The sequence below is a fragment of the Cuculus canorus genome, chromosome 4, assembly GCF_017976375.1.
Source record: "Cuculus canorus isolate bCucCan1 chromosome 4, bCucCan1.pri, whole genome shotgun sequence".
NCBI classification, from domain to species: domain Eukaryota; kingdom Metazoa; phylum Chordata; class Aves; order Cuculiformes; family Cuculidae; genus Cuculus; species Cuculus canorus.
In genome coordinates, this window is record NC_071404.1 from 50,795,178 (window position 1) to 50,807,184 (window position 12,007).

The following is a 12,007-nucleotide window of genomic DNA, read 5'->3' on the forward strand; positions in this document are numbered from 1 at the left end:
GTACCTCTGGAGCATGGATATGATTTTCTTTGGAGAAGAAGGAAATGTCATTCTGGGATATGTCAAATGAGGTGTTTCCAGTAGAAACATTAAATCTATTACAGCATATGACACCAGTAAGAAGTCCTCAGGATGCTATACATTATTTTGGTGTCTCATGCCCAAGGGAAAAAGAAATCTAAACAGGTGTAAAGAAAGGCTACTGAGATCACGAGGAGTGCAATGATCTTTCCTTAGAAATGGAGGAAAGACAAGCTCAACTTGTTCAGTCCAGGAAAATGAAGTTTGACAGAGGATACAGTTTCTGGTTAAAAATATCCAGGCGTAAAACAGTGGAGAGGGGAAGAACTATTTAAACTTGTCTGTGACTAAACTTAGTCTGGGAATAAGACGCAGGTTGCTGGCCAGTAAGACAAACTGAAGAAAGGACAGCCTTCTGATGGGAACCGCTGGGACCAGAAAAGTGCAAGTACTTTTAAGACGTAAATTCAACTGGGAAGAAATGCTGTAGCACTGCAGAAGAGAAACACTTGGGCTCAGTGACACTTCATGTATGTGTGACTCTTGGATCCACCCAGGGAATACATAGAGAGGTGACAGTTTCTGACTGCCAGCAGGATGCTCTTAGGTGCTTACAGTTCCCCCTGTGCCTCCTTCCCTTCTTGATTTATGTACAGTTTTTCAGCCAGAAATATTCGCACAGCATGGGTTTCAGTCTTCTGCTGGTGGCACATGGATATATGTGGCAGCCAACCTTGCAAAGCCAACAAGGAACCAACATTTTCACAAACAGCAAAAGGGATATAAATCTTCGTAACATAATTCACACATAAATATGCTGCTGGTGTTAATGTAATTTCATCCAAAGAAAACATACAATTATCAGATTCTTTAGTGGTTTGGATTTTTTTCCTCCCCCTTCTCCTTTGTCAGTAAAGATTGGATGTTTTTTATTTACTGTGGGAATAGCTATTACCTGTTTAATTTTTTTTTGTGGGTAGCAGCCAAAATAAGATGTCCTTGATGTGTTCTCAGATCTTACTGCCCTCATAGTTGGTTTCATTATTTTTTTTTCTTTTTGCCAGAAAACTATAGTTACAGGTGGTTACAAAGGCCTACAGTGATTTCTCTGTGTGCAGAGTTTTTTTGTATGGATTTATAGTGACAAAATCCAGGTCAGTTAGGTCTACACAACAGGAAAGTGATGTTTGTGGTTTTGGGGGAATTTTTAATGTCTCTAAATGTATTGTTAGACCTGTTGATGCAGTGGGATTCCACTAGTTTGGGCTACCTTGATTTCTGCTCAATTACATGAACTGGCTGAAGTGATTTGACTTAGTGAAGGTGACACAGGATTGTGGTGGCTGAGCCCTAGTCAGCATCTACCAAGTGCCTCCGCTGAGCTGCCAAACAGACCTGCCTTGTGAAAAGCTATGTGAATTCACCATGCTTGTGTGAATTAGTGGTGCCAGTAGGAATAACACAGGGGAGCTGCCTGCTGCTCTCCTGCAACATCTGTCCAAACCTGTGTGCCGGGCTGCTCCCAACCTGCCAGGCAAAGCGCTCTTCATGCCACAGCTTGCACCCACTCCCTCCCTCACTAAGGCAATATATTACAGAAAAGACTATAGGCAAAGCTGCACCTCTTCTCCCATGACACTAATTAATACAAATAACTGCAAGGATCACTCTGAAAGTTTGGCTGTTTACCTGCCAAATCCCACTTAATCGGTGTTCATGGTTTATGTCAAATGTAGCTCAAGGACATCACACAGCAAGCCCTTCCTGCACAGCTGATTGACTGTAATTAAACCACACTAAGCCTCATATTTCTGCACTAACTGTTCCCTACCGTTAAGAAAAAGGAAATATAAGCAGGAGGTTTTCTTCAGTAGGTAAGAGTATAATTTTTGAAGGTGTTACCCATGTAACATGCTTGGCTCTGTCAAGAATGGCTCTGTCAAGAACAGTAAATGTGAAGTCTGAATATTTTTTATTTTTCCTTCCCATGCATCGCTGTGGTTGAAGAAGCAGAAACGGCTACGTCAGTCCCAGGTAAGGTAATCCGGTAGTTAGGAATTCTTCAAGAATTTGGAGGAATTGGTTTCAATTCTTTATCTGACAGTGAATTCCTCGCATGTATAAATGTTTATTGCCCCTGGTCACTGTCTGTAAAATGAGGCTAATGCTTCACAGCAGGCCTGGGAATGAAGCTGTTGAAGCTGTGATGTACTGAGAAGCTTCAGATTGGTTTCATTCCCTTAAACGGGACATGCTTAACATGATAAGTATGTAATCTGGAGTTCCTCAAAAGGCTTCTTCTGTTCCCTGGAATGAAAAGATTTAGTTGCTGTTTCATTGATTTTGACGCATGTGGAGGAAATGTTTAACTTGTAGCATCGGCTGAGGCCTCCACATAGGTGGTCCTTCTTTTACTTGAGAGGGAGGGAATAAAGCAGATTTGCCTAGTTTACAGTTTCTTGATGAATTACCAGGCTCTCAATATGTCCACTCAGTCACTAAAAAGGAGTCCAGTAATAACACACATTCATTTCCTTTGTTTACCCAATTTACTAAGATTCTGGGGGACTTTATAAATAACGAGTACCTTATTAGTAAACATTACTTTTTCTTGAAAAAGAAGAGCACCAATAAAGAAAAATTAAAGAAGGCTTGATGAGATAAAATAAAGAAGAAATTAGGATACAAAAAAGACCATAAATCCATATATAACATTAAGAGCTTTAGTGGCTAATTATCTAAAGTGGGAATGCCAGCACTGTCAATGTTTCAGAGAAAAGCTATGGGCTTAAAAACTGGCCTGACTACTGATGTGGTGAATGAACTGCAGGCAGAGAGGATGACAGCTTCAGAAGCAGGGATGTGAGAAAACATGCCTGGTGGAAAAACACCCTGATGAAAAGTGAAGAGGGCCAGCACAGCTGGAGGAAGAACCAGGGTTCTGAAAAGAGGAAAAAGAGGTGGCAAAGTAGGAGTAAACGTGACCATGGGTTTTTGGCTGACAAAGCTGACACAAAATGAATTGGCATACCTGGCTGGATGCTGACCCCCTGAAGTGCCCCTCTGTGCCCCACCATTCTGCTAGTGGCTTCATTCAAGGAAGTCCTTAGGCTAACTGGACAGGATGTATGAGAGAGGATATAATTGAGCACTGGGTCTCCTTCCAAACCAGGGACAGGAAAGAGTAAAAAAAAACCCACCCCAAACTACAAAATACCAAACAAACAGAACAGTTAAAGTGCTTATGTGATATCTGTTCAAGGCAGTTTGGGCTTCACCACAACCAGAGCATTAGAGCTTGCCCACTGTAGCTGTCAAAAGCTGACTGCAGCCCCCGCTTCTCAGAAACGCACAGAACATATCCAATTTATTTCATCGTTTGGCCAGAGAGCTATCTTGGAGCTGGAATAAGCAGTGAGACTACAGGCGATATTGATATCAATGTCTTTGGAGAGAGGATTTCTTTACACTGAACTCTAGCTATACGCTAAGTTTGCATTAGCTTTACTTCTGGAAGAAAAGCAAAAGCGGAAGTAGCACTGCAGCAAAAGCACAGCTGGTAGTTCAGTGCCTTAGCACACAGAAAGCTAATGTTAGATTAACTGCTGTTTAATTGAGAATCATTTTACTGTGCATTGTTAATCTGTTCATAATTTATGGGCTGCTTTTTCCATTTACGAGGCCTTTTTGTACTTCAGGACCGCAGGTGATATTCTCTGTCAATTTTGCAGTGCCCATTATCTCGCACCTGAGGCATTCATTAGCATTTAAACAAGACTTAAGTGCCTGAGTAATTTTGAGACAGGCTGTATCTGCATGGCTCACTGACTACTGCATTTAATTAATTTCCAGACATCTTCCTTCCTTGTTCAGAGGGAAAAATGCAAGCTCTGTCTAAAGTACTGTGGTGGTAGGAAGAACAGGCATGCCACAGTTCTGACTGCTGCTGAGATTTCTTGCTCAACTTGCTATCTCTTATTTCACTATTCAGCTCTAATGAAAAGCTTTCTCTCAAAGAGGAAAATATTTGAAAAGTGACCAAGAATGGAGAGATCTCTAACTAATGAGTTGCCTCTAATTTCTGTGCCCTGTCTCCAGGCAAAGCAAAACAGATTAATCTGTCACAAACTGATCACACTGCACAAAAACAATGACGGACTTAAAACCAAGCCTGCTAGCTTCGAGCACTGGCCTGAGTGCAATGGGTGGGTGCGGTGTAAGAGTGCATGCGGTCTCACCAAGGGTGAAAGTCGCTGCAACACCTACCAGCAAAAGCCTCTCGGCAAGTTCTCATTCAGTCCTGATGAATGAATGTAATGTGGTCGTGAGATGTGCAGATAGATTAGGTAAAATACTACTCCAGCAAGAAAAAATGAGGTTTTTTGAGAACTGAAGTGGAAAAAGGATGTTTTTCACTAATGCAGCTAGCCGGTATTCCAGGATAAGACTCCAAGCTGTGCACCCTGGCGACCTGAGAGCAGATTGCTACTGAAGCAGTCAGCACAGGGACATGCTGACCTTGGAGATGTCACGTGAGTCATGTTGGGGAGCGGGGTCCTGGAGCTTTTTCTACTCTAATAAATAAAACAGCATGGGAGTGACCTAAGGCCCTTGGAACACAATGAAAAATCCCTGTGTTGGGGAATTTTTACCTCCATGAATTAAAATCATGTGAGAGAGTCTGTGTGTGTAATGGGGATTTTCAATTTTGCCTGATTAGAGATACTTAATAGGAAAAGAGCAGAGTACAGAAGAAAGATTTCTGAAAGTGGTTCAGTTGCATTAGCGCGGGGTTTAGAGGCTTTTATTTTTTAGATGTATTTGGCATAGTCACAGCAGCTGATGAGACACACAGCTCCCAGGGACAAGGTTAAAATATCCCTGTAAAAGTTCCTATAACTAGTAGTCACAGAAATGTCCTGGCCCATTTCATCCATACCCTGGCACCTGGGGTTTGAGCCTCCTAGCCCAGCATCACCTCCAGTCTGAGGGCAGCCTGTGTGGGCACAGGCACAGCTGGACCAAACTTGGGCTCTGGGCCTGATGGGTGACACCTGAAGGGAGGGATCATAGAATAGTTTGGGACCTTAAAGATCATCCAGTTCCAACCCCCGTGATGGGCAGGGACATGTCCTACTAGATCAGGCTGCCCAGGGCCCCATCCAACCTCGCCTGAGGGATAAGCGCTGCCTTCCTCCTGAATGGGAACAGAGGGCTAGGGAGGGCCACACATGATAAGGACTGCATGTTCTGGTGGCCAGTGATAAGAATTTAAAGCTTTCTTCTGCACTCTTTGCCCACAGTTAATCTATGCTTGAAAGAGGAGATTGAAAACCTTCGAACTGTAGTGCTAATGGTACTGTTCATTAGTTGCACACTTCTTTCACTGCCACTTTTATTGGCAATGACTTTTAAAGCATGTGAAGCAGGACAGGAACCTCAAGCCTCACCTCCTGTGCGGTGCAGCTCAACACAAAGCTGAGGTGCTCTTCTCCCTCCCAGCACCTCTGTCCCACTTCACACCCAGGCAAACTCCAGGGTTGTCAATCTTATCCTCTCCACGTGAAATTGTTACTCTGCTCACAGGCAAGCATCTCCTATAACATAATCTGAGCAAGTGTCACCTGAGAACCAGTTTGATTTCTTGCACCCGCTCCTACGGAGAGGCTGTGAGCTTGATCATCTCAAAAGGTCCTTTCCAACCTAGCGATTCTCTGATTTTATGAAATCTCCCTTTATTTCCTCCTTGCTGGTGGGCCCCTACTAATTTCAGAGCTGAATTTATTCACGGCCACTTTACAGCCATTTGTTCTTGTGCCAGCAATGTCTTTTGGGTTGAACAGCTCTTCTGCCTTGCTGCTTTTCCTGACTTTGATGTACTTCAGGAGGCGAGTATATCCCCATCAGTTGTTACTCCGAGTTAAATAAACCAAACTCGTATTCTTTTTGTAAGGTTTCCCTCTCTGCTGTAGCTTTAGAAGCATAGGTGGGGCCGTACTTAAAAGAGACTGCGTGTTTGACACAGCGGGGGCTGCCAGGAGGGTACTTCGGGGGCTAAGACACTTTGCTTTTCCCCCTTGCCCAGTATAGCAGCCTTTCCCTCGAGCTGAGGACTTGGAGTGGTTGTGGCAAGCGAGGACCAGGCACTCCTGCCCACCCTTGTGTTTCACGGGTGCATCTTGACTATTTATTTATGTATAAAGCTGAGGAAGCATGCAATCCTCCACTAAAAAAGAACTAAATCTGGGCCGTCTGGGAACAATGCTTATCATAGAATCACCAAGTTGGAAAAGACCTCTTGGATCATAGAGTCCAAACACTCCTATTTGTCACTAAACCACATCCCTGAGCACCTCGTCTACCTGTCTTTTAAACATCTCCAGGGATGGGGAACTCCACCCCCTCCCTGGGCAGCCTCTGCCAGTGCCCAATGACCCTTTCTGTGAAAATTTTTTCTTGATATCCAGTCTGACCCTCCACTGGCACAGCTCGAGGCCATTCCCCCTTATCCTGTCCCCTGTCACTTGGGAGAAGAGGCCAGCTCCCTCCTCTCCACTACCTCCTTTCAGGTAGTTGTAGAGAGCAATAAGGTCTCCCCTCAGCCTCCTCTTCTCCAGGCTAAACAACCCCAGTCCCCTCAGCCGCTCCTCGTAAGACTTGTTCTCTATTGAGCCTCTCAGTGCCCCGCACCGCCCTGGAACGATGCTTTTGAGTTCCTCCGCCGCCCCGTCCCGTCGCTGCCGGGCTGGGCAGGGCCGGGGGAGGAGCAGGAGGAGACGGAAGTGAAAACGGGACCGAGGGGACGGGGCTGCCGCTTCCCAGTCGCGCCGCGGGTGTCCCCGTCACTCCGCACCGCTCCGCTCCGCCAGGGTGAGTGGCAGCCCCGCCGCGGCGTAGGGGGGGAAAAAAAAAAAGAGAAAAACGAACAGGTTTTTTTTTTTTTTTAACCTTCATAGTGATTGTTTTAATTTTATCTTTCTTTTTAACTTTTTTTTTTTTAAGCGAGGCGTGCGGTTTGCGGTGGGCTGGGGAGCGCAGCGGCTGCTGGTGATGCCGTGGGAACCGGGGGGCAGCGCCTTGGAGCGCTGTGGGTGCCTCGTCCCGCGGCTGTGGGGCACCTGTGGGGCTCCTCGCCCTGAGCTGAGCGTGCCGGGGTGCCTTTGGGGCTGCTCGGGCACGGGACTCTGCGGTGCTTGGGTCCCCAGGCTTCGTGGCACCCGTGGAGCTGCTCGCCGAGGTGGCTGTGGGGCTCCTCGGGCCGGAGTCTGGGGCTGTGGGGGCGCCTTGGGGTGAGGCTCAGCCCTCTGAGGGGCTCTCTTGTCCCCCAGGCTGTGTTAGGCGTGGGGCTTCTGGTCCTGGGGCGCTTAGAGGCTTTTGGTGGGGGAGCTGCGCAAAGGGGATGCAGGTGCTACCCCTCCAGGCACAGCCACCGCTCCTGGGGGGCAGGGGGAGCCCTACTAGCCACCCCCAGCGCCTTGCTTGCCACCCCCCCTGCGCCCTGGGGCGCTGTGCGCTGCTGGCTGTGGTGAAGGGGAGCTTTTCTCCTGGGTTTTGAAATTCCCCTTTCCACGAGTAGATCCACCGAGCGTTTGGTCGTCTAAATGAAAGTGAAGCAGGGTTGGTGGGTTGTGGTGCTTTCCCTTAGATGTTCTAGCATGTTTTAAGGAATTTGTAAATTAAACTTTGAGGTGATCTCTGTTGTTTGCTATCCCTCCCTGGTGTGTGTATAAGCCTAGAGATGCACAAGTGGCAGAATCGGGAGGATTAGAAAGATGAGTGATGCTGAGAGTGATGCATGGAATTTCAGCATGTAGTTTCTTCCCTCCTATTTGTAGTTGCTACAAATGTAAAGGAACAATATAATTATCTGATGTAGCATTTTTTCCCCCAGATCTGTTATTGTAACTAGCTATAACTCAGTTTAAAATAATAATAATAATAATAATTATGCAAGTTGCTTCAGTTTTATCTGCCCAGGGAGGGGTTTGAGTCCCCATCCCTGGAGGTATTTAAAAGACAAGTAGACGAGGTACTCAGGGACATGGTTTAGTGGCAGATAGGAATGGTTGGACTCAGTGATCCAAGAGGTCTTTTCCAACCTGGTGATTCTGTGATCTGACAGGTAAAGCCTTCTGCCTGTGGCAGTAAACTGCGTGTCTGCTGGTGGCTAGATATGGTTTGCTTTTCTGCAGTCTCTAATTTATAGTGACCTGCCATTGTGGTGGATTTCGTTTAGAGAGAATAAGAACTTTTATATGGAAAAAAATCTGTGACTAATTGAAATTCCCTTTTTATAAGGGATTCAGTGCACAGAGCAATTAAGTGATTCTTGTTTTAGTGCTGAGAGTCCACAGAGTCTTTGCTCAAACTTGGAGGAGTTTTTGTTTCTTTCCTTCCTTTTCAGCCACATGGAAGCTCAGCCGTGTTCCCCTTCTGTATATTGTATTTGCTGAGGCTTTCAAGGGGGGTTGGGTCAGCACCTGGGGTCAGAGCTGCCCTTTTGCTGGGTGCCAGGAGGCAGGGGCAAGTAAGGAACTGCCCGGGTACCCAGACACCGCTGTTACCAGCTCTGAATTCTTTTTCCTGATAAACATCTTGTGCTGCCCTGTCCTGGTTACTCGAGCAGTCATCAGTGTGAGTAAGGTTTGCCATTTGATTTAGAAACAAGTCTGAGCAGTGGATCTCTGTGGCTCTGGGAAGTGAATCCAGAAAAGTGTGTTACTGATGGTTTTCTTGGGGAGTGACATTGAATGTCTTTCCCTGCACCCGTGGGGTGTGCAACAGCCCCACTCTGAAGGTTTGCAAAAATCCGATGCCCCTAGAAAAATACCACCCAGCTCTGCAGTGTATGAACAGGTAAAACTGGGCTTTGCAGAGCTTGGTGGGGTTTGCAGTCCGCTTGCTTGTGCTTGACTGAAGGCCCACCTTAAATGTTCCTATACGAGTATGGAATCTGTCCATGCCCTGGTGTACTCTTACACCAGCCCGCCCTGGTGTGCTCCTGCCTGGCCTCAACCATACAAAAATAGACGGGATCCACTACCTAAGATGTCATTGTAACGTTCCTTATCTGAGGTGAAACTGAAGCCCTTATCTTTGAAACTAAACGGCAACTAAGTGCCTCAGTTGCCTTTTAAAGGTAATTTGTTGCCCACGTTTGTGGGGAGGGGAGAGGAGAAGTGCGCTTGAGTTTTGGTTTGGTTTTTTTGCCTCAGTGTTGTGGCTGTGGGTATTTAGTTTTCCTTAACAGCTTTTATTTGAGGGTTGGTTTTAATATCTGTTTTGTCTGTAGCATTGTTCTACCAGTATGAAACTATGCTGTAAAAATAAAAACATCACAGGGATTTTATTTTCTTCTCATTAACTTCGAATTTGTGATGTTTTGACATTGTTTTGAAACTGTCAAGACATAATGTGTTCAGGAACAAACTTTGAGCTGATGACATGGTAGCATATGATATTAATTTTGTTATAAATTCTTTTTGTTAGAAATGAATATGCTAGTAATGCTAATTTCTTCCATACTTGGATTTAAGGGATACTATTAATTCCTGCTTGTCTCAACACTGACTTTTTTAAGATAAGCTCTAATGTTGGGTGTTTTTTTAATCCCCGCTCAGTGTTTTATTAGTAAGAAGTAGTTGTCAAACATCTCGGCACCGGAAATTCTCTAAGTCCCAAGTTCATATTACCAGTTCCCTAGTTAGATTTCTTCCTAAGCTATGGGGGAAAACAATATGTGAAAAATAAAAGCACAAGTGATGACAGACCTGATGTGGGTTTTTTGGCTGTTTTTATACTATGGTGGCGAACACTGACAAGGAAAGAAGGCTTTCAAAATGGTACAGTGCCTTTTATTTTTTTTTTTGTACTGTCTTTAAATTTAAACTCTAATCCTCTTCTGCAGGCATCAGTTCTTTGGATTTGATCCTTGAATACTAAACATCATGAGCAACTACAGTGTGTCTTTGGTTGGCCCGGCTCCTTGGGGTTTCAGACTTCAAGGGGGCAAAGATTTCAACATGCCTCTGTCTATCTCTCGGGTAAGTGCATTTGCTTCTTTGCCTGCATACGGGTATCTGTTGGGCTGTGGTCCACCTGTAACCTTCAGACGTAAGTATGCAAAGACAGTAATTACGGGTGCTGGGGTTCAGCTTGGCCTGTGACATGGAGGGCTGTTGGAGTGTGTGTGAGAGGAAGCTGGGAAAATAAATCTTTATTGTCTGAAGGCTTCAACAAAAATGTATTAGGAAGGATGTGTTCATTTGAAATGGTCATTTTATCTGCATTTATTTGTGCAACTAACAAAAGAAACAACCTTTGAATTCCCCTCCCAGCTCCCACCCAGAAAACAGCGATGCAAAGGTTGGAGGCTGGCAGGAAACAAGCAATTTTCTGTGCAGGGCTGAGCTTGTGCAGTTCAGATGGGAGGCAGTGGAGAAAAAATCACTCATGCTACGCTTGTTTATTCAGCAGCTTGAGGATCTTCTAGTGCCTGTTCTTGCAAATCCCTCTGTTTACTATAAAAAGGCACTTAAATGATGGTAGTTGTAAATAGTAGTTCATCAATATGTGGCAGAGTGAATGTTCTAGTTTCTCATGAGCGTTTTTCTAGTGTATTCTCTGAACTGGTATTCAAAGGATTTGAGGAACTAAGTCAAAACAAATGTGATCTTTGTACCCAGGCACTACCTAACTAGTTTCCTGTTTTAAAACTATGTTTTCAGGGAGGGCATGTCTTTCATTGTGGGCTGAGTTTCAAAGCCTTCCTCAGATGGCTGAAGCACTTCACGTGTAAGACATAGGGAGAAACTTTTTGCAGTATTGCATTTACATGATCATTGGAAATTTCTGGGCCAAGAAACCAGCTTCTGATGGTTCTGTACTCTGACACCTTTAGATATGATCTGCAGCATGGAAGCTTTTATGTACAAATGGCACCCTCTCTGTCAAAAGCTCTCCTCCCCTTCCTGAATATTCATGTAGTTTAGTGGCAAAGATGAATTATTTTTTACACCTGTTGGGACTGCAGAATTGATACTACCCTGGGAGATGGAGCAGGTTTCTATTTGGGTTTATGCATCATGGTGATATTTATAGCTAATCTCAACTAGCGATTCAAACTCTGCCAGTTCGTTTAGATTTGGCTTATCCTAGCCATCTGTGGATTATACTGGTGAAGTTAAAAGTTTGGCTCTGCAAAATTATTTTTATATGGCTAGAATGAACTGAAAAGCTGTAGAAATGTCTCTGTACTGATAAATACGGCTGATACCTGAGCCAAAAAAGGGTTGAGAAGAAGTTTATTCCCAAATTCTGTGGTTTTTCAGGCTAAGCTGTAATTCACTTTCTCGTTCAGTAGCTGGTTACTCCTACATTAATGAGAAATTTGAACTGGGGATGCTGATAGTGCTTTTCTAATTTGGTAGTAGAAGTGCTCTCATGGCAAAGATTTGCAAAAGCATAGGCTTTTCCCCAGATAGGGTACTTGTGCATGGTACTGATGAACAGTTAATTGCTGTATGTGGTAAACCATAGTAAACAATCAGTTTTAGGAAAGGGTAGTACTTTTTTGTAGGGACCTCTGCTTTCCTGGAGATCTAGAGTGCAGTCCTGCTGTAGGCTGACTTCCCATCTAAAAGTTTCTTAAGAGGAAACATATGTTGAAATTAGCCTAGAGTACTGATTTATTGCAGGAATCAAATATACTGTCACACAGAGTAGCCTAGGGGAATTGGCCTAAATAGGTACATATGAAAGCCTCAGTTATGGGACTTCCTAATGACAAATGTCAGTGCCCACAAAAGCAGAATGTAATGAAAGATGGGGACTGGGGTGGTTTTTGGACTTCAATTTGTGCATGGGAGGGGGAGAAACACAATATCCAACTCACACATTATACCTCAGCACTGCTCCTCCGCTGAGCTGTTTCTTCTTATTTGCAGTTAAGAGTATGCAAATAATACTGTCCGGTGCTCCTCCCCTC

General features: G+C 44.7%; 1 protein-coding gene across 15 annotated transcripts in view; it reads left to right on the forward strand.

Moving 5' to 3' along the window:
• The first annotated feature begins 6,745 nt into the window (after positions 1–6,745).
• PDLIM5 (PDZ and LIM domain 5) overlaps positions 6,746–12,007 on the forward strand; it is a 128,861-nt gene continuing 123,599 nt past the window's right edge. For 11 of the 15 annotated variants that reach the window (XM_054064570.1, XM_054064574.1, XM_054064575.1 and 8 more), the window contains exons 1-2: positions 6,746–6,891; positions 9,929–10,064. In XM_054064570.1, the coding sequence (XP_053920545.1) occupies positions 9,969–10,064 (96 nt within the window). In that variant the 5' untranslated portion in view covers positions 6,746–6,891; positions 9,929–9,968. Of the gene's footprint in view, positions 6,892–9,011; positions 9,161–9,185; positions 9,247–9,928; positions 10,065–12,007 lie in introns of those variants that run through there. The other 4 variants (XM_054064584.1, XM_054064585.1, XM_054064571.1 and 1 more) reach the window with 3 other exon arrangements.